This window comes from Camelus ferus, chromosome 14, assembly GCF_009834535.1.
Source record: "Camelus ferus isolate YT-003-E chromosome 14, BCGSAC_Cfer_1.0, whole genome shotgun sequence".
Taxonomy (NCBI): domain Eukaryota; kingdom Metazoa; phylum Chordata; class Mammalia; order Artiodactyla; family Camelidae; genus Camelus; species Camelus ferus.
The window spans coordinates 19,739,127-19,762,046 of record NC_045709.1 but is presented as its reverse complement, the minus strand read 5'-3'; the positions used below and the strand labels follow the sequence as shown (position 1 = coordinate 19,762,046).

At 43.8% G+C, this 22,920-nt stretch overlaps 1 protein-coding gene across 3 annotated transcripts; it reads right to left on the bottom strand.

Annotated features, from left to right (window-relative positions):
• Positions 1-5,001: 5,001 nt before the first annotated feature.
• Positions 5,002-22,009, bottom strand: SLC46A3 (solute carrier family 46 member 3). 3 transcript variants are annotated; one of them, XM_032496379.1, is made up of 7 exons: positions 21,772-22,008; positions 21,521-21,696; positions 20,831-21,044; positions 14,801-15,671; positions 13,225-13,308; positions 8,190-8,346; positions 5,002-6,192 (listed from the first exon to the last, which is right to left on the bottom strand). In XM_032496379.1, the coding sequence occupies exons 3-7, from the start codon at positions 21,017-21,019 to the stop codon at positions 6,108-6,110; spliced, it is 1,386 nt and encodes a 461-aa protein (XP_032352270.1). In that variant the 5' UTR covers positions 21,020-21,044; positions 21,521-21,696; positions 21,772-22,008; the 3' UTR covers positions 5,002-6,107. The 3 variants fall into 3 exon arrangements, with proteins under 3 accessions (XP_032352270.1, XP_032352269.1, XP_014421702.1); XM_032496378.1 differs by having other exon boundaries at positions 21,521-21,672; XM_014566216.2 differs by lacking the exon at positions 21,521-21,696 and having other exon boundaries at positions 21,772-22,009.
• Between the last annotated feature and the right edge of the window lie 911 nt (positions 22,010-22,920).

Sequence of the window (22,920 nt, the reverse complement as noted above, 5' to 3'; positions counted from 1 at the left end):
ATTAAGATGGTGATCCAGGCAGAAGGTCCCGGGGGAGCTGAAAGTGTCCTGGAAGATCCACTTAGGCTCAAGATCTAGAGAACCCAGGAGAAAGATTACAAGCCCTGCTTTAGCCACACCCGGAGGCTGGCTAGTCAATGCATGGCCGTGGCTTGAGGAAAAACTACTGAATGTACTGTGCTCCCTTACCCCTTTCCTTACTTGCTATATTAGCCTGCCTACTAGTGGTGGGACTGGCGAGCATTGTTCCACATGACTGGAGCATAGGCCAAAAGATCTTGACAGCCCTTTTATACTTTGTTGTAAGTAGCTCTCTCACGATGGCAGTGTGTCTAAGATAATAATAAGGCTGATGTTACTGGCGCTAATGCCTTCACTTCCCTGGGCTTCGCAATGCACTTGCGTTGAACCAAGTACCAACCTGGATTCACAGCTTATACCTATCAGCCGAGTCAATGACTCAGCTTCAGAGTGCACATATCGGGGCAGGCCCTACTGGATTGGTACGGTCAAGGCTTCCTCTGTATCTGGCATCAAGTGCTATGGCACACCAGGCAAGCCGGTGTGCTAGACCAAGCACACACATTATGGGACGAGTGATGGAGGAGGGGTACAAGACCAGGCACGCCGGCAAGCAGTCCAACAAGCAGTCCAGAGGCTGCATCAGAAGTGATTGCCTTGCCGGGAGCCCATAAGACTCCCGCCTTTAGCCGAGCCTCGGAATCTAGCTCCACAAATAGATGGGCTGTTGGCCGCGGTCCATGGAATTAATCATTCCAGTCCAAACCTAGCAAAGGATTGCTGGCTGTGCTTGCTTCTCGGCTCCATCCAGCACCTGGCTCTGCCTTTGGCAAACCTCACTAAGGTTTTCACCACGACTAACGGTGATGCCGCCTCCACCGCTAGGAGTCCCAGGCTAAACTGGGTACAGCTCACCTACAAGGCACCAGAATGTCATTTCAACAATGGAACCAATCTGTTAGGAGGCTATCTGACCATAAATCAATGTCATAAAACCCCTCACTGTATGAGTCAGGGCTGCCAACCCACACAGGGAAGGTGTTCTAATAACGGGACTTACTTCTTGTGTGGTGAGTTTGCCTACCAATGCCTCCCCGCAAATTGGACAGGGCTGTGTGCTTCAGCCTACCTCACCCCCCGGGTGGATATTTTGCCCAACAACCAGAGTCTCCCTATTCTGGTTGTAGCTCACCAGCAGCCGCAGAGAGTAAAGTGGGCTGTACAACTAATCCCTTTGCTCGTGGGGCTGGGAGTGGCGACCGGGGTGGGCATGGAAATTGGGGGCATAACCTCATCCTCTTATTACTGTTATCAGCTCTCAAGGGAGTTCAATCAGGACTTCCAACGTGTGGCAGAAACCCTGGGGGCTCTGCAGAGTCAGACTGACTCCCTGACCAAAGTGGTCTTACAGAACAGGAGGGGTCTGGACCTATTCACGGCCAGAGAGGGGGGACTGTGCCTCTTCCTAAATGAGGAGTGCTGTTTTTATGCCAACCAATCAGGAATTGTCAGAGGGATGGTCCAAGAGTTACAGGACCGGGTGGAATGGAGAAAATATATTTCGGACAAGGGCCCATGGACAGGCCCCTGGGACTGGACCTCCTGGCTGGCACCATTCATAAGCCCCTTGCTCCTAATCTGTGCAGCTCTACTATTTGGGCCCTGCATCTTAAACGTCCTGACCCGTTTTTTCAGCGAACGGATAGAGGGTATAAAGCTCCAGATGTTAGCCTCCAATTATGAGCCTCTGCACCAGATGGAGGATGGTGCCTACTCCACCCTGGGCTGTGAAAACATCAAGAGGGGGGAATGAGAAGGACGAGGTGGGCTGGGCCAAGACTGGGCTATGCTAACTCATGAATTTTAAGTCTCACCTTGCTAGACTGGTTTCGGGTTACTGCAAGCGACCCTTTGCTTCCACTTTTATGATACTGCCTAGCTATACTCAGCCTATTGGTTGATGGACCCTGAGCTTGTAACCAACCCTATAAAGCCTCACGCACACGTCCTAGAGGCGCTCAGAGCTTCGGAGTGTAAGCCCCTCTGAATCCGCCGCCGTAATAAACCTGAGTACTCCAGCCTCCGAGTGGTGCTTGTTTCTCGGCTCGCCTGTCGTTTCAGTAATATTTCGTCCTATCTTGATCCCATTCCAGCTACATGTCATCCCCAAGAAAGCAGTCCCTCAGTAACTTCTGTCAGAGCAACCACAGTCAATCTGACTATAGGGACTGCCTCTCACTAATCAAATGAGACTGATTTTTTCAGCCAAGAGCTCTAACAAGGGTTTTATATTTACACTATTTTATGTATACTATAACCTAAAATCCCAGTAATTACAGTGAGGGACTTATCGCTCCAGAAACCAAAATATCGTGTGTCCTCACCGAGCGCAGGGGTTCAGCAGACTGCTGCCCTGGGCTAAGTCCAGCTTGTTGCTGGTTTTGTTTGTTGGAGCACAGCCGCACCCGTTCTCTTCTGCATAGTCTGGGGTGCGCTGTGCTAGGACAGCAGGCCTGTAAGTAGCTGGGACAGACTGTGTAGCCCACAAAGCCGAGCGAGTTTCCTCTGTGGCCATTTACAGAAGTTGCTAGTCCCTGGTGTAAAGCAGTGACTCTCGACCCTGGCCGCGTACTGCAATCACCTGAAGAACATTGGGAAAAGTACTGCTGTTCACCTCCCACTCCCAGCAGGTCTGAGTTAGTCGGCCTGGGCTGCACCCTGGGCGCTGGCAGTGGTAAAGCCCCCCAGGCGGTTCTGCCTGTAGGCTGAGACTGGAACTCGCAGGCCTTGGATGAGGCTCGGTGCTTGCATTTGTTTACCTGCCTGCCCCACACTGGTTATTTGCCTGTGCGTTTAGGGGTGAGAAGCACGCATCCAGGGCAGCAGTTTCCAGATCTGAATGTGTGTCAGTCACCTGAAGGAGGTTATTAAAAGAGATTCTAAGACCTTACTCCAGACCAACTGAATTAGAAATCTCCAGAGATTTAAAAAAATTCCTCGGGTGGTTCTGAGATACAGACATGTCTTTAAAAGAGACTGAACCTAGGGCACCTTCTTATTAGCAAGAGTTTTGGGTACGGAATGAGTAACCAGAGGATTCTTTAGTGAGCACAGCAGCAGAGAAGAGGGATTTCTTGAGTTGTGCAGTGCAGGCTCTGGATGATCCTACTGAATGGTCCTGCCTTGTAGAGACAGAAATACACCCTCTCTAGTGATGAAAAGAGTGTGTCTCTATTAGATATGGTATAGCTAACCCCCCTTGTACAGTGGTAGGGGAAAGTGTTGTCAGGGAATAGGTTCTTGCCTTGCACAGGAAGGAATTCAGGAGCAAGGCATAGTAAAGTGAAAGCAAGTTTATTTAGAGAGAGACGCACTCCGTAGACAGAGCGCGGGCCGTCTCACAAAGCAAGAGAGAGCGCAGCCACCAGGGCGGAGTTGTTAGTTTTTACGGGCTCGGTAATTTCATATGCTAATAAGCAGGAGGATTATTCCAGCTACTTTGGGGAAGAGATGAGGATTTCCAGGAAACATCCCCCGGCCCCCTTTTTGACCTTTTATGGTCAGCCTAGGAACTGTCATGGCGCCTGTGGGTGCACCATGAGGCTCAAGGTCTTTTGGAAGTCAAATCTTCCACCTTCTTTATTCTTACCAGTTTGTCCTGTCCTCAACTGCTGAGTCATTCCTTCAGTGGTTGTGCCCTGCCCACTTCCCTCCTGTCTCAAAAGGAACATGTTTTTCCTTTTGGTTCCTCTTTATATGGACTTCCTTAGAAACAAGTCATTCCATTAACATTCTTTGTTCAGATAATTAGATAATCAGGTCACATTATAGGAGGTAAGATCATAGCTCCTCCCAACCCACCTTGTGTCTTGACTGTATTACCCCATCAGCTCGCGTGCTTCTCTAGGCTCCTCAGTGTCACATTTACTAATCATCTCTTAGGATGGACGGTTTGGAGATGGCTAAGCCCATTCGTGCTATATTTCTGCCCTGGGCCACCTCAGTCCTATCCCCTGATATACTTACTGCATCTCAAATGGTTCTTCTCAGGTGAGAAACTGTTAATCCTCCCACAGTATTAAACTATCCCAGCAGTGTCCCCGTCAGTTCAGATGGAATGTGTAAAATCAGGGGAGGCTGAGCTGGAAGGGACCTTGTTATAGATCTTTTCTAAGCTCAGAAAAAAGCAATCTTGGAGGCAGTTGGGTACAGATAGTGCTAATGTGGGTTTTTTGCGGGGGGGACCCTTCATACTGTACCTGATACAATTCTCGACATTGGATTTGTAATCTGTCACATGTACACTCTAGCTGTGAAGAACCTCAGCACTGCCAGATCCACCTCTGTTCAGCACTGTTCCTAGTGGTAGCTAAATAAACGCAGTCAGGTGAAATCTGAGCCTTGCCTCCCTTGTCTATAAAAGGGGAAAAATGAAAATCTACTTTGCAAGGTTATTAAGAGGATAAAATAAGTTGATATGGAAAGCATTTTGTAAACTGTAAAGTACTTTTTCTTTTCATTTGGGAAGAGCATTAACAGAAAGTAAAACAAAAGTGAATCAGTCAATCTGAGAATAGCCGGAAGACATTAGCCAAACCTAAAAGGAATGGTCTTGGAAATAAGAATTTCTGGTATTTTAAATTATGAGTGCCACTTGCTAGTCAAGCAGTCACTGATTACCCTACAGGAAAAGCTGGAAGCAGTGCTATGAAACAGAAGACTCTACTTTTAAGAGATTACAAAGGAGTTAATCATGTAGGTGTCCTTCAAGACATTTGTGTTATTACATATGGAAACTTCGAAGATGGGAGATATTGAAGGACCTGTGAAAATACTATAAACCAATTTATAATGCATATGGGCTAGCACAGGTTTCAGTTTACTTGCAAGGCTGGCTTAATGACTGTGGCATGGTATCATTGGTTACTCTCATAATGCATTATATATAACTTTAAATGATTTTTACAAGTGAAAACACAATTTTGTAGTCATTTAGTTCAACATTTATTGAGGAATCGAAGATTGTTCCTGTCCTCAAGGTGCCCATTGTCAAGTAGGGGAGACAGATTTTACAAGACAAGGGAAAACGCTAGGATGGAAGCACGCACAGAGCGCGGTGGCGGGCCTGTGGGTGGAAAGCCACACAGAGGAAGCAGAAGCTATACTTTGGCTGAGACTTGAACGTTTTAGGGAGGCGGGAAGGCCAAATGGAACACTGGGTGCAAAGACAGGAGGCTGGAGAGGATGCGGTGTTTTCAGGGACCCTGGCGGTCCCGGGGTGAGTGTAAGGCAGGAAGAAATGGATATCCTTTGAAAGAAGGAATGAATACTGGCTCTGTAAATACTAATCACTTAACATCATCATTGGCTTTTTACTTGGTTTTTAAATTTCTTTAGAAACTTATCTTTTTTTCCAGTCACCCCTGTTTTACTTACAGAAATATTATCATTCATGTCACCGATGAAACATACTAGGAAAAGTAAAAACATGGATTCTTTAAAGTGCTTCCCTTTTAAAGATTTTTGCATCTACTGAAAGCTTTGACTGTCACCAGCACTTTGGTGGACTCTATAAAACAAAGCATTACCCAAGCAGAGGTAAAACTATATTGTAAATATTCAAAACTTCTATCATTTTTCCTATCAGTGAATGAGTCATCATAATTTTCAACAGTTATGCCTTCAAAGTCCTTGAGAGAGGTCAGAAACCCATTTTGCAGGTGAAGAAACTGAAGCAAACAATCTCAATCTCCTGGAGTTTATCAGGGAGATTATCACTTTTGATTGTATCAAGTTTCCTAGTCCAGCCTTATACCAATAAATTTGTTTTCCTTTAAGTCCAAAAGTGGTAAGTGCCTTGAGATTTGTTCTTCTGTGTGTTGGAAATATATCACATGATCTTCATAAAGTGCTCAAAGTGCATGGTACTCCAAGAAGCTAGAGCCAGGAACTATTTCTCTGACTGCTTAGAAGAAAGGACTTGTAGTATTGATTATTCATGAAGTATTGATTGTGGAGCTAGTTTATATTCTTCAGAAGTAAGAGTATATGATATGTGCATTTGGGTTTTTTTGAATCACAACTAATCATCTGTCTGAAGTGTCTTCACTGGGTTCTTCTTGTACGAGGAGGACGTGGCTTCCCGCGTTCCTGCTGATGCACTTGACGGCACTGCCAGAGCAAACGAGACATTTACAAACTGTGATGAAGGCCATACATAAATAATCTGTGTTCCATCTTTTCCCTCGTTACATGGCTTTTAATAAATTATGCAGCGGAGGAACATACTGATATTTTGAATCAACAGACTTGTTACGCATAGCTCTCTGAAAATAAAATCTACATGAGTTCTTTCTCTTCCAGATTCCTAAGATGTCCATCTGTCCCACTGTCTACTCTGTGCAGTCCACACAAAATAGTTACAGCTAAAGCTATTACTGAAGTTCATGTTTAATACTTATAACTGAAGCTAGGACAGGAAGACATCTGGAAAGAATTAAAGTAGCATGTAATTTTAATTTTAAAAATATTGAACAATGTAGGGCTAAAAAATCTCAGAAGACCACCTACATTTACATTAGAAGCATTATTAAAAGGATAATGACCTTTTAGCCCTCTGTGCTAATTTTTCTAGTTATTAAAAGTCATATGTGTTCATAACAGAATATTTATAAATATATGAAGAATAAAACTAAAATAACCCATCCTTCTACCTCCTTTAATAAGAATGCAATTCTTATTAAAGTCATTTTTCATGATATGTATGCACCATCATTTTTTTTTTTTTTAACCATTTCCTGTTGGCCATTTTGGTCATGACAGTTTTTTTGTTTTTTGGTTTTTTTGCCATAATGAACTTCTTAAAATATAAATGTTTGATATTTCTGACCATTTCCGTAGGATAAGTTTCTAAATGGAATCACTGGTTCAAATACTATGAACTTTTTTTTTTTGAAACTTCTGATACACGTTCATGAATTGCTTTCCAAAAATGATCATGCTGATGACACCAGTACCAGCAAGGTACAGGGCTGACGGTCTCATCGTGTGCTCACTAGCACAGCAAGGAGTTTAATTTTGCCAGTGCCATCAGCGAATAGTCTCTTTTTGAAAAGACACCGAGTAAAAATTGCCTTTCAGCACAACCACAGAGGAGCCGTAAATACTACTGTAGTCCGCCTTACGCAGATCAGTGTTCCAGGAGACCCCGTGTGCTGAGGTCCCACTCTGAATGGGACGTGGGCCCGTCCCTTAGGGAGTTCTCAGCTGCGGGGGAGTTTTAACGCCGGTGCGGATAGGCGCCTTTTCCCTCCAGGGAAAAGGGGAGAACAGGTGCCAGACCGTCGTGCCCCACCTTCCGTGCTGGGCGGCAGCCGCGGGGGCTGGACAGAGCCCAGCAGAGGCAGACGGTGAGCTCTCACTCAGCGCCGGGGCCCCAGAGAGTGTGTCAGATACACTTGCTTGTGCGTTTTCACAACCACTTCTCTACTGGCTTCCACTTTTTGTTAATTAAAAGGCAGAGGGGGAAATACATATTTCTCATAAGTTTATGCCTCTTGTCTATCTTTTTATTCTATGTACTATTCACAAATAGAATTTTGTACTTTGTATTTATTTGGATATTTACATTTAAAAGGAAGTCATTAAAAAAAAGCCAACTCTCTGGAAAGAGAATTCTTAATATTCAGTGTATGCTCTCTGCTCTTGTCATTTAATCTATATAATAAAGTGTATCTTCCTGATCTACTGAAATTATGTTGAGGGTAGGAAAACACACAGTATAAATATATATCTAATATATAGGGAAAAAGATATATCTTCCTGTACTGATCTTTGACTTTAAGGGAATATTACACTCTAGGATATCATAGTTTGAATATATATATTTTTTTTTCTTAGATGCTAATTTCATCAGTTGTTCATATTTAAAGATGAGGTAGCTTCTCAGAGGTTAGCCTAGTCTGTCTTCTAGTTCTGGCTGGCCACGTCACTCTCTCTTTCTTCCTAAGTCTCCAAAATTATTGACAGATGTCTTCACATCTAAAACTTCTTGAGAAAAGTACATTCGGAGGCAAAACTTCAACAGATCTATGTAATTGTACTGGCAAGTTCAGGGAATTCCTCAATCCATCTCTCCTTTGATAAAAGGATGAAAAATAATTACATACCATAGACTGATGGCTGGGATTAGTAATAAAACGGCGGAGAGCAGAAAGACGAAACCTTTGTGCCAGGCCACGGTGGCTGAATAAATTCCATTGAAAGTAGAAACTGCAGTGACTCCGCCAAGTGTTTCTAAGAAGGCAATACAAGCAAACAGGGTACCTGTTGGGGTTGGGGTGTGGAGGGAGAAAGAGAACAGGCTGAGTTGCACAACAGCGAACACAGATAATGGAGCAAACTTACAATGCAAACACAGGGGAGCTGCTTGTGAGGGAAAGCTATTCCCTCAAATCCCTGAGAACTCAGCAACCCATTTTGTGGGTGAAGAAACTGAGGTCAGGACTTCTTCTCGGACCTGAGGTGAGAGGAGTTGGAAACACCGAAGTTCCAGTGTCAACAGGGCAAAGCTAAGAGGTACCAGATGCTGAGCCAAGTGAAATCTGCCACATCTCCCCTCCCTGCCATGTCTTCCCTCCCTGCCACAGCCTCAGATGCAGCCACAATGCTCCTGAGGCTCCAGGGGCCACCGTCCCCTCTCGGTCCCTGCGCTCATCTGTGACACACACTGTAAGGGCAGGATGGCTCCCCGTGAGCAATGTCCCATCAGGGGCCTTTTGAAATGTAAAGTCAGATCTAACAAGAGTGACAGGTGCAGGCCAAGAGAGGTGATTGTATCATATGTTCTGCAGTTTGAATTTGATCCCTCTTCCAAAGTGACAAAAAATTCAGTCATCACAAGATTCCTGCAAGTTTGACTCATCAAGTAACTAGGTAGGTAACTACCAGTGCTCCAGTGAAGATTATGCCACAGTTTGACGTTAAGTAATTCTTTAAAACGTCTTTTTCTGCCTGACCTGCCTACAACGCCTCCCCTCTGAGGGAGTCCGAGGTCCTTCCTGCTGGCCCCACAGCGGGTGTGGGAAAGGGCAGGCCCTGGGTCATCGACCAGGCAGCCCGAAATGGCTGCGTGGTCAGTGCAGGCTCACGACCAGGGGAATGGTCATTATTCTACAGTTTTTAGTTTTGTCTGGAATCCAAGACCATATTGACTGAAGACTTAAACCTCCAAAAGCTCACTGGTCATTTTGATGTAATTTTCTTCCCCCTTTTCAAACTTTGCATCACTAAAAACGTGCCGGCTGGTTTCAGCTCTGTGCGGCTCCTGCAGTGGTTTCCGCAGACTGTCTGTAAGCCCCGGGGCCTGTTCCCTGCTTTGCCGAGTGTACTTTTCCAGGATGAACTGTAATGCGCTTTTTTTACAGACAGTGCAGATCATGTAAATTCTGTGATTGGGCTGGTAGGAAGGAAAAGGCAAGCTTGATGATCACCTTCTTAACTAGGTTATGGTTTTCATGTCTATGCTCTGATCTTCCCCATGCCCTTGACCTTTTAGACTGTATTGATTTTTATCTATTTAAACTTTCACTCTGTTACATGTATTCTTCACATTGCTTCAAATGCTTCATTGAGCAGCAGGACACATGTTCATAAAACACACATCTCTCTGCAGAGTACTGGGTTATCGTTTACATGTCTTCTTTTGACTGGAATGAAAGTTCTGTCAACGCCAAGTGCATATCTGCTTTGTTCACGGCTATGTCCCCGGGGCCTAGTTGTGCTGGCACATAGTAGACATTTAATATCTGTGTGTCAAATGAATGAATAAAAGCTTCATTCAAGGACACAGTTATCAATAATCAAGTAGCGTATGGACTTCCTGCCTCCATGATTTATGATGATACAGTAAGTCAGTTTAACTGGGAAGGTGTCCTCTTACTTGTCTAACAACATTATCATTTCATTTTATTTCTGACCCCTTGCTGCAGCCAGGGACAGGGTCACGGAGGACAGACTGCCCGGTACTAATCCTGTTACCCGACGGCTTGCGTCCTTCCTTATCGGGAACTCGGTGGGGCAGTGCTATGCTCTGACACAAACAACCGTACTCCTATGAAGTCACTCCAGCTTGCTGCTGAACTCCCCTGAGCAAGGCAACTGGTTTAATGGTTGCTGGGGATAAATTGGAATAAATACAAGTGCAGTGTAGTTTATTTTCTAAACTTTAAAAAAATCCAATAGACCTCAGAACTCAAGTCTGTTTTTACTGTGTTCCAGTTCATAATCTCGACTACACAGGTGATGATGAGCCAGGAGGAAGTCTGGGGTGGCCCTGGCCAAGAGTTACACAGCTGTGTGGAGCACAGAGATTTCAAAATAATTGCCAAGTCACTTTACTCCCCTTTCGGAGAGAGGAGACGGGGGAGGCATCTGAAAACCTCTGCAGCATTTCCTTTCTCCTCTGATTATTTTAAGGTGCCTAATGTTTCACAAAAATTATCCATTAAAAAAAATAATGATGGGGGGAGGGTACAGCTCAGTGGTAGACTGCATGCTTAACATGCACGAGGTCCTGGGTTCAATCCCCAGTACCTCCATTAATAAATAAATCTAAATACCTCCTCCCAAAAAATCAAAAAATAAAAATGAAAAAGAAAATTTAAAAAAATGATAAATGGAAATATATTCAGTTATGTAAATTTTAATACCACCAAAAGGATTTCTTCGTTTGCAGTTAAGAATTAAGTGAGTGAGCTATACTAGAGCTATGGGATCACAGTCCAGTTATCGCAATTCAGAATAAGAAATGCCAAACTGTAAAATAAGCATTTTTAATGTCACTGTATTTAACAGTATGAAATGACTTTTAAGAAAGCCTTTATAGAGAAACTAAACTAAACCAAATATAAATAAAAATAAATGATACATTCTGACAAGTCTGTTTTAGCTCGAAGGAAAAGCAGGTAGATTTTTCTTTTTTCCCTGAATAGCTCTATTGAGATAGAATTTACATACCATAAAACTCACCCTTTTAAATTGTACAGTTCAGTGGTTCTTTCTGTGTTCAGAGTTGGGCAGCCATCATCACTGTCTAATTTTAGAAGATTTTCATCACCCAGAAGGAAACTCTGTGCCCATTAGCACTCACTCCCCTTCTGCCCAGCCCCTGACAAACACTAATCCGATTTCTGTCTATATGGATTTGCCTTTTCTGGACATTTTGTATAAATGGAATCATATTTATATGATAATATGTGGCCTTCTATGACTAGCTTCATTCATTTAGCCTAATGATTTCAAGGTTCATCCCTGTTCTAGGGTTTATCAGTACTTCATTTCTTTTTATTGCAAAATCATATTTCAGTGGACAGACATAGCACATTTTGTTTATCTGTTCATCAGTTCATGGACATTTGCATTGTTTATGCTTTTTGGCTGTTATAAATAATGCTGCTAGGAACATTTGTGTACAAGATTTTGTGTGGACATGGGTTTTCATTTCTCTTTGGTATATACCTAGAAGTGGAACTTGCCAAGTCACTAGGTAACTGTTTAATTTTCGGAGGCGTTACCAAACTGTTTTGTGAAATGGCTGCATTATATTACAATCCCACCACAGTGTATGAGGGTTCCAGTTTCTCCACATCCTCACCAACACTTCATATGGTCTGTCTTTTTCATTCAGCCCTTAGTGGGTCTCATTGTAGTTTTAATTTGCGTTTCCCTGATGGCTAATGATGCTGAGCATTTTCTCACGTGCTTGTTGGCCATTTGTACATCTTTGGAGAGATGTCAATTCAAATCCTTTGTTCATTTTTTAATTTGGTTGTCTTTTTTATTGTTGACTTTTAATAGTTCTTATATATTTTGGATACACATTCCTTATCAGACATATGATTTGCAAATATATTCTCCCATTCTCTGGGCTGTCTTTTCACTTCCTTGATGGTGTCTTTTGAAGTCTAAAAGTTTTTAATTTGGATAAAGTCCAATTTATGTCCTTTTTCTTTTGTTGTGGTACTTTTAGTTTCATATCTAAGAGACCACTGCATGATCCAAGGATGCAGGTAGATTTTTCCATACTAGTTTTTATATTCTTAAGTGGTTTTCCAGTTAATCCTCATCACACAGTCTATAAACAGCTGTGTGAATATACAGCTACATCTTATGAGTGGAAAAGAATCAAGGAATATTATTTTTAAAATTTATTGAATTATGTAGTCTTCCCTAGTGTTGATTAAAGTGCCAGAAATACAAAAGCATAATTATGAATTATTCATAAACAATTAATATGAACATTTGCATCAGGCTAAGACACGGAACAAAAGAAAGCTCCAAGGTTCTAATAATATTCATATGATCAAAGCAAAGGAAGACAACCCCATGTGCCTGACGTACAGCTGATAACTAGTTCTAACTGGAGGCCTTACTACTGGTTTCCATCTGTACTGGTTGTTCTCTGCCCGCCCCGTCAGCTGTTGGCTCTTCTGTGTCGTGCTCTGTGCTTGGGAGGCTGACCCCTCGGGTTACATGACGGGGACCTCCTTGCTGGTTTCTTCTCTGTTCCCTCCCTGTTGGGCCGTCCTCTCCTCTGTGCTGCCCTCCATTCAAGTCTCTCGATTGAAGCAGCTCAGGGGATCCTGATTTGGCTAGGGCTCTGACTCAGGCCCAGCTCTGACGTTTGTGAGGTCCAGTGTAAGAATATAATTAGAGGCCTACAAATTATACTCTAAGTATTTAAAAATTATAACTCTGAATAACAGTTAACTGAGATATGGTCTATGTCCCGACTCTGAGAAATATACCTTTCTAATGCTTTGGAAGGTCAGACACAAACTTAGAATTCTCAGACTTTTTAGAGTTCTATGTAGGAACATGACAGCCCTGAGAAAGCCAGCTGTCACCCCCTGGTCCCCATCCTGCAGGCTGCAGCCCACCCACATTGTGTGCTACCCCCTGCCCCATTCTGCTCAGAAAGGGTCATGTCCAGAGCAAGCCCTTTAAAGCACGAGGCCCTGGGCAGGGGTCCCCTTGCCTGAATATACGCCTTTCCCTAATGCAGACTTTACCACCTAATTCAAAAGGAGTTCTGAGCAGGAAAAGGGGTGTAGAATATTCTGAAGAGTCAAACACGGATGGCACACAGATGCGAGTTGGTACGGATCACAGATTTATTCCATTCCTTAAGCAGGTGACACTCACCTTGCTCAGTAGGACGCACCACTTTTGTCATCATGGACCGTAGAACGGAGAGCGGCACGACAGTGAAAAGGAACGGCAGCCTGACTGGGAGGGGAACAGTCGGAAATTACTGGCTGAATCGGAAAAGTACGGGTCCGTCTCAAAGACGAAATACTTTCTAAATACTGCATTTCCTATAAGCATTACTCATTGCATCTAATGGCTGAGTTACTTAACAGTAGAATTCTGTGTGATGAATTAAGATAGACTATAGACAGGTCAGTTTAAGATTAGTTTCCTCTCAAATTCTTATCCCAGTGCAGAGAGCAAGAGCTCATGCAAGTTGTAGTCCAGAGCTGTATGACCTGCTAACTGAAATCCATCGACTTCCCTGGTTCAAATAGCAGCCTCGTGTTTAGCAGGTTGAGACTATTAATTCATTTTCTACTTTATATTTTTGCACTTTCAGACTTGACATTTTTAGTGTTAGCAATCTTTTATTATATTGATAAGTTGGTTCCTTATCTGCTTGCTTGTTCATCTTTGTGGCTGAATAATTTCATGAACACAAATCTCCTCTGCTCTTAAATTATGATTCTTAATAGTCAGTAGCATTTTTAGTTATATGACAAGATAGTAAGATATTACATTTGCAGATCACTTTAAAGTTTTGTGTGTTTTCACATACGTTAATGTACTTGACCTTGGCAGCTCCAAGGGAGACGGGGGGGGGGAATTACATGGCATTTACTGAATACTCGGAACTGTGCTAAGTGATTTACAGTTATCTCCTCTGATATTCATTATAACCCTCTGAATTAAGTACTACTATGCCCATTTTATAGAAGAAAAATAAGGGCTCAGAGTAGTTAAGTAACTTGCCCAAGATCACCTAGTACTATAGACAGAAATTAAGCCCAATTCTGTTTGCTCATCCTGCTTCCCTGCAAGGTAGCAAGGGTTAATATTGCCTTTGTAGAAAAAAAAAGAAAAAACTAAACCGGACCTTTCCTGAGGCTCCAGATCCCTTATAGGGTTACAGATCCCTTAACCCTTTCAAATGCAGTATTCCACTTAAGCCCTGCAAAAGCCACTTATGAGGCAGGCAGTTAAGGAAGCAGTCTGCCAAAAAGTGATTCATCAAAAGCCAATTCATGAAATGGCCAATCTGCTGAAAGATCAATTTGCAAAATCTTCTTGAATATAGTCAATAAATATTTTCCTTATAAATCTTTTGAGTTACTTTACATAATTGCCTTTAAAATTTTTTATGTAAAGTAGCCTTCTTATCAGCATTTTAAGAAATATTTAAGTTAGTGAAAGCTATACTACAGAACTGATTCACTTGAAGAATGTTCCTCAAGACAATTTTTGGTAAATATACAAATTTGGAAAATTGTGGTTATTTAGTGAATTACTTTTTTTTTAAGTAAACTGATTTTTAGCTTCTGTCAAACTAGCTTTTAATGAAGTACCTTTAATTGAACTAGAATGTATTAAATCAAGAATTTCATATTAGTTTCTCACCCAACAGACTAAATCCATTTTATATAAATATCAAATACCCCTTTACTTTTAGGCTGCATTTGTAACTCACCTAAAAACATCATCAGTGTTGTTCTGGCAAAAGCAGTCATAGCCATTCCCACCATGGTGGTAAAAATTCCAATGAAAGCCATGTGAATGTCTTCCATGCAGTAAGAAAAAAGCCATATTCCTAGGAAGCTGCTCAAAAAAGAGATACTGCCCAAAGCTGATCCATAACCTATTAAAACTTCATCCCAGCAGAGTGGAGAATTCAATTCATAAAGAATAAAAATGGGGGAAATGCCGATTATCACGAAAAAATAAGTGATCATCGTAAAAATCAACAAACAGAGCAAAGACCGTTGCTCCCCAGAAGCATTTTTAAAAAGCATGTAAGTTTGGTAAAATAGGTTTTTAAAGCCTTCAGTGCATGATATAGAAACATTCTGAGATGAAGACTGTTTCATTGAATCATCAAGGAAAAATAAAATATAAAGCAAGTTAACAGTAAGAGCCACAGCAATCATTAAAAATGACCACACAAAACCTAGTTCTCTAATAAAATAGCCAGAAGACAATGCTGTTAATCCAGTGACGATTCCAAGCAGGAAGTCAATTACAGCTATTCGAATTGTTCTTTGTTTCTGTTCTTTACATTGATCAACTATGTAGGCAAAAGAGGCTCCCAAAAATGTGGTGGAATTGCCACAAACTGCGCCAATAAAAGTAGATGCAATCAAAAGCTGGTATGGAAAAGCAAAATAGGAGAGCAGACAGAGCCAAACACTGGTTACAAGCGCACCCACAGAAGACAGAACCAAAGGGAATTTTCGTCCTCGCTGGTCACTGTGAGACAGAAGAATGAATGTAGACACAAGACCAGGAATTAACCCACTCATGTCCATCTGAAGATTAAAAAGAGACACTTTTTTCTGAACTTCCTGCAAAGAGATAAAAAAAAAAAGACAAAGTGTTTACAGAGGCTTACACAATGTGCCTAAAAATACCATGGTGCATGCTTGTCTTGATACAGCCAGTAGGTCAGGGATGGGGAATCTCTGGGGCATGGGCTGATACAGCTTCAGTCTTCATCCAGTTCACAAAGCAAATATCAAGAGGTGCTATAATCATCAATGCTCAGTCATGATATTCAAGTACCATGGAGGGGCATTAATCCATTAAAAGAAAAATGTGTGTATTGGTGTATGTCTGTCTTACACAGAGCATCCACAGAACCCAACGCCTCGGGGACTGGCAATGTAATGACTTCTCTTTCTTCTATGAACAGTTAGCACTAAGAGATCATGACCACTGTTCTAAAGCAAGAGCAATAATACCCTTTCTCATGAGACACCTTTTTGTCTACTCTCAAGGGGAATGAATATCACATGTAAATGTCATAGTTGACAGACCTTTATTTTGGAAGAGCCGGTTGCCCTTCTTACATGTATCTCCAAAGATAGATTAGGGAGAAACTTATTCCTTTATTTGCTAAAAATTAAGATGAAACCAAAAAAAAAAAAAAAGATAAAACCCAAAGAGGAGCTTTGAACTGACTGACTACAGATGGTGGCGTGCCATGAACTAAGGAGTGAGAGACACTCAAGTTTCCCTAGGGACCAAAACAACGGCGTCCACACAGTTCGGCAGATGTAACCATCATTACACTAGTTATTTGATGGGAGGTGTTTGGGGTGATTTAAAAGCATTTTCTTCTTGCTACTTCCCTTGTATTTTCCAAACTTTATATAAAGGATATGTGCTGTTTTTATGACAGGGATTACTAAACTCATTTTTAAAAAAGATTTATTCGTGTAATATTTAGGAAGCACCCTAAAAACCTGATGAACCGCAAAATATAAAATAATGAATTAATAGTTATTTAAAATAGTGAGCCTATTTTTATTTTTGTGTATTTATATAACTCAAACAATTCCCTGTTGCCAGGAAATGTTCTAGTCACTCAGACTCAAAACTTCAGTTGTCTTTGCTTCTAGCCTTTCCCTTCGTCCATGGCCCCCTGCACGGTCTCTCCTGTAACCCCAGCGTTTCTCACGCCCTTTACCTTCTTGATGGTCCCTTAGTTGCCACTTGAAGGACAGCTCCCACTGGTTCTCACCTGGACCACTCTGCCATCTAACTGGGCTCTTTGTTCAGTTCAGAGTATAAAGCCAGTCTTACCACTAAAGCTGGGAGCACCTTGCAAGGCCCACTATGTCTTTCCCCTGTTGCAGTCTCTCCCCACTGCCTGCCTGAGAAAGGCCATGCTCTGCAGTCTCGTGTTTAAGGCCCAAGATGGGCCCCGAGCTCACTCTTCAGCATTATTCCCACTCGCTCCCCAGATACGGTCTGTGTTCCAGGCACAGTCCGTGGTCAAGTCCCACTTGGATTTCCTTGAAATTCCCTAACAGATGTAATCTGCTCCTGCCTCTGAAGCTTCTCATACGACGTTATCATTCCCTGACTGCACTTTCTTGTGCTGAGCCTGAGCTCTGGAGTCAGACGAATCTGGATTCAAATCCTGTCAGTTCTGTACACAGCAATTCCAGTGATCTTTAAAAACACACATCAGCTCAGGTCGCTTCTCTGCTCAAAATCCCCAGTGGCTTTCCTTACACTGGAATGAATCCAGACTCCTCGCCCTTCCTCAGACCTCCACACTCCTTCGATTCTGTGCTCGCTGTTTCTCCCGTCTGTCACACAGCCCACGTCCTCAGTTCAAAGTCACCTCCTTAGAGGGGGCCTCCATGACCATCACTCAATCCAAAGCAGTCCCACTGCCCCCCACCCAGTGCTCTAGCCCCTCGTCCTGCGTGTTTTTCCTTAGGGACTCACCACTCCTCGACAGGACATGATAATACATTTCTCTCTCTCTCTTTTTTTTAATTGAAGTGCGGTCAGTCAGGACGTGATATTTTAATCGACCCATGCATTGCATGACTTCTCTACTACGACCTAAGGTCTGGGGGTTGGAACCTTGTCTCCTTCACCACAGTGTCTCCAGCTCCAAGAACAGTGCTTCCAGGGTAGCTGCTCAGTAGATTGACTGATTGATCGAATCATCACCTAAAACAGGCTCTGTAACTTGCAGGCTCATCGCTATAGCTTCTTCATCTGACAAGAGGGGATGACAGCAGTCCCCATCTTACAGGCTGTCAGGACACTTAAACTGGAGGTAACATAAGGTGCTCTGCACAGGGCCCTGGTGCGTAGTCAGTGCTTAGTCAGTTTCAGCTGTTCCTTTTCTACTTGATCGGATCTCCTGAGCACATTTTATATCTCCTACAGATATAGAAGCCATAAGTAAATATTTACTGAAGAAACAAGTACATGAAACAGTTACCTTTTAATGAGCTTCTCAACGAGATGTCCTAGTTTGGGGTTCCTCCTCCCACTTCAGTGCCTCCCCCCAGGTCCCGTCTTCTCCTTTCTGCCTACTACCATCCCAACCCAATCTTTCGCACTGACCACTCTCCTCACCTGGAACCCATGTTTTGAAAGACAGATTTTAACAAAGACAAATTCAAAGCACATTTCAATCATAAATCAGTGTTGAGACATAAGAAATTCTTGTATATCTGTATATTCTCTACTCTGAAGAATTACATTTATTGTGTTATATAAGGGTAGGTGGGAGATATGAGACTAAAAAAATGCTATTTCCTCTATAGGCTTGAACAGAATGACAACATACTGAGTCAGGGATAGATGAAGGGAAGGTGTTAGGAATTTTAAAGAAGTCACAATTTCATAGGCTACAATGTGTATATTCCAATTGAGTAGAAAGTATCCCTTATCTGCTGGTTACAAGGGATTGTGTCAGTTATTAAAAGGTTTATATATAAGTTCCTGAGCAAGAACAACTTTGTGATCTGTTGGGTGACCCTAAGCTGTCCCCTCCATAGCAGAGTGCTGACCTTGAAAGCTGCCTGAAAAGAACAGGCTACAGTGGTCAATGTAACACTTCAAAACCAGTCACTTACAAGGGACTGAGGGAGCAGTAAGGGGCTTCAAAAATCCCTTCCTCCACAAACGTCAACAGACGTCCTAGAATCCCTATGTCTCCCCCCTTAGCCAAGAGTTTCCTTCCACACCTTCGCCAGTTTGAGAGGCCTTTTAGAGATTAATCTCATCGCCCAAGAGAAGTATGTAGGTGCACCTTATAGGCACAGGGCTCAGAAGACATGAAGATTTGAAAAATAGGTTGGATAAATATTTAAATGAATATATATTACATATAGCTTAACCCCAAGTGGGTTGAAAAATAAGACTTTCATCCAAATAGACTTTCAAAATGTTAAATATAAGTGAAATCTCTCAGTTTGTTTACCCCGACATGCATAACACCATCTCGCATTGCAATACGCATGTAAATATGTGTACTCATTTTGGCCAGAACCCATCCAGGAGAGCTGGGAATTGAGATGGAAACTCAGGGAACAGAGAGCATTTGTTCTTGGATTTAAAGAGGGGAGAATATTCTCTGAGAAGCTGGGCAGGGACAGGATCCAGGGAAGGGACCAGAAGGAAGTGGTCCCTGTCTTAGGAGCATGGGTGAGTGGGCCGCCGTGGCTGCCCCTGTTGTGGGTGGGGTGGTTTCTAGTTCCCCAGTCTGAGAAAAAGCCCTCGAGGACCAACTTTAAGACAAAGGATCTAGGGGAGTATGTTTTCTTGATATTAAGCCAATGAAACAATAGTCAGTCAATTAAAAATTTGGCAAAAATTTTCAAAATGAGACCACTGCTCTGGGTGGGGGCAGAGGGGGGCTCTCAGCAGCTGGGTCAGGCTGGAGGAGGGACCAGTACTCATCATCTGCACATCACAGAGGTCACCAAGGTGGCTGGACCAAGGCCTGTCTCCCCTCACTGCAGAGGGCAAGGGCAGCCAACTTTTCCAGACACTCGAGTCCTCTCCTCCTCTGTCCCTCCCACTGCTCTCAGGAGCCTGGTGCAGGAATGCACAGAATCAAGTGAGAAACTGATGAGCCTCTGGAACCTTCTCACTCCCTGGGAATGACATACATGTGATAGGAAACATTCCTGAAGGAGGCAAAACCAAGAGGAGAGACCCTTGGCCCTTCTATCTTTATGACCTCACTGTAGGCCAGAACCATGACATCTGCATGGCTGTTCAGAAGTAGTCTGTTCTTTTCTCCATGGATGTAGGTGACTGAGAGTCCCTTAAACTCTCTTCATCTTTTGGGGAAGCAGCAGCAGCAGCTGCTTTTTGGTATTTACCATCACAAAATATGCCCAAGGGGAAGAGTTCAAAGGTCATAAGTGTGGTTTGCTTATGAGGCATTGTCGGGGGGAAATGTCCAAGTGTGGACGTTCTCGCCTCTGCTTTGGTAGACTCTGTTAAAACCTGCCTAAGGGAACAGGGGACTGGTGATGTAGCTCCTGTTTTCAACAAAAGAAAAACTGGGGGACGAGGCAGGAAGGGAGAAGGAAAGGCTCTGTAATATCTGGCTGAACATTTTCCGTGTCCTCAGAGCAAAAATGAGAGCTGTCCACCCCTGCTTTCCTCACACAGCTGCTCCTCAGCACCTGGTCAAAGCTGATTTGATAACATCAAACGATGGATGACAAATGCCACCCCCACCCCATGACAGGCCCTGGTGCCAGGGCCCAGTCTTCAGGGGTAGGCCATTTTCCCAGGTCACTGAAAACTGGGTCACTCATGGGCAGTGGAAGCGGGTGGGGAGACAGCTGGCAAGGGAAAGGCAGGAACCATCTCACCCCGTCCCCGTCCACCTAGTACTCACTCCAGCCTGCTCTGGTCCAACTTTCAGGCCTTTTGTGGGGAAGGAGGAAAGAGATAGGCACAGAGGAGATGAGACTGGGCTGAGATCTTCTAAGAGAAAGGTGAAGAGCCAGTGTCACAGAAGAAGAAGGGGTTTTAAGTAGAAGAGGCAGATTAGAGGTGACAGGAGGCTTCAGACAGAATGAGAACTGAACAGAGTCTCTTGGTTTGGGACTCGGGGGTTCTAACAGGGTGACTCAAGAGAGATAAAGGTACGGTGAGTGCCATGTCCTCTGTCATTTAAAACCCGTTGTACATTCCCTTCTTACTACATTTTAGAGATATTTAAATTTCTTACCTCCTGAAACGCAAAAATCGGGCTGCTTTTGTTTTTTGCACACTCAGAAATATTGCTATCCGGTGCAATACTGTAGTTGCCTGTTTCCTCCCATATTCTCCGGTACACATATTGTGTTGTCAGTGGAGCAGCCAAAGACATGGCAAATGCACTGAGGCAAATGGCAGGCTCCACAAATAAAATCTGCATGTTGCTTGGGTAGGTGGCTGGAATTCTATTAAAAACAAAAAGGGGAGAGATAATCAGCTGCACTCTTATCTGAGAGGCTAGATTTTCTCGATGAGGAAGTTGGAGGAATTTTGTGGCGTAAACAAGCAAACTAGGGAACAGAAAGCATTAAGCCCGTCCTAAGAACTTTCAGTTTGGAACAGAGTACTCAGGAAACCTGAGACGGTCATACTTCCCATTTTAAAGACTGGGATCTTTTAGGGCTCAAGCTGCCTTTAAGATGACTCTTTAAAATAGTCTTAATAAGTTGTCTCCGATTTTGGCTGTGCAACGATCACACTACAACCCCCCACATTATAAACCCAGCCGGTTTTCATAAAGGAAGCAGTGCGGTTGCTCTCGGGACACGACAACTGCGCAACTATTTGTTATTGTTATTTTGCAGCTTGTGAACCGTGGACAGGAAGGGGCCTTTAAATAACAGCTCCCAATCGAAAGGGTTTATTTATTTATTTAACTCACCCCACGGTCACAGTCTTTCTGCCAGGCTAGGCGCGGGTCTGACCATTTTCGGGGCGCGGAGTCTCGGGGGCTGTCTCCCTTGAGGGGCTGCCCTGCGCCAGCGGCGCCTCGGGGCAGCAAGTGCTCCTGGAGGCTGGGTCTGCACCGCCGCGCTGGGACAGGGAGGGGAAATTCCGCTGAATTCGACCAAATAAATACCCAGAACGAGGAACTTCAAGCACTTAATTTAAAGCAAACCAAGGAAAGCGCACTTCCGCGTCCAGAGTGACAACGGCGGCGGTTCACGGCGCAGCACTGGCTCGGCTCCTGCTTGTCCCTGCGGCCTCGGCCCCGGTGAGCCCCGGCGGTGCCTGCGCGCGGGGCAGCTGCTCCCTGGGTCCGCGGCCCGGCCTGCACTCCTCCGTGACTCAGCCCCCGCCAGCCGAGCATCCCCGCGGGTCCAGGAGGCGGGCCTCTGGGGTGCGGGTCCCCGGCCGCCTGGGTTGTCACCATCCTCCCTGGCTCTCCTGTGATTGGGCCCTTTGCCGGCGCCTCCACGGGGATTGGTCCGCTCCAATGTCACTCTTGTGAACCCGCACCCCTCCAGGAGGCCCCTGCGGATCGGCGCGCAGTCCAGGTCTAGTTCAAGGACTCTGCGGTTAGAGAGCGTTCCTGGGTCGGAATATCGTTTTTCACAGAAGTACACGGGAGATTTGTTGCAGAAGTAACGTTTTAGAGTGCAGCTCCCTGTAGCACGCCGGTGGGCTGAGCAGGTGGCCCGAGAAACGCAGAAGACGGGGACAGGGTGGGGAGGCCCATGGAAGGTGCAGGAGAGAGAGTGCTCTTGACAGAGTTCGCCAGGGTCTGGACTGGTCACTGGCTCTTCCTGTTGGTGTAACCTTGGGCAAATTATTTAGTCCCTATGAACCTCCGTTTCTTTATCTGTCAAGTAGGCATAACAATCTTACAGGATTGCTGTAATGAAACACTCGAGGTGCACATACAGCCGTAGCCCTGGAGCAAAGGTGGGATACATGCTCTCCAGAGAGTCCACCGGAAACACACCTGAAGATGAACAGCTGGGTTTACTACTTCTTGTAACGAAGAGGAACGCATTCATGGGAAAACTGGGATCAAAAGCTGTATTTTCCGGGGCAGGGGTCTCCAGGAGGATTTTGAAATTTTATGTTTTCAGTTTAATGACTTACAAATTGTAACATAAGCCTATTCTGAATTGTCTTATAGTCAAATACTGACACTTGTATTTGTATTTCTGTTTATGATCATATTGGCTCCAAGTAGAAGTACTTTACAAAATGTCAGGATAAAGAGAAAAGGAGTGGACTAAATATATAAATGCCCAAGCTAAATGAAGACCAAAGGATGTCATATCATGCTTCAAAATGTTTTCATAGTAGTTC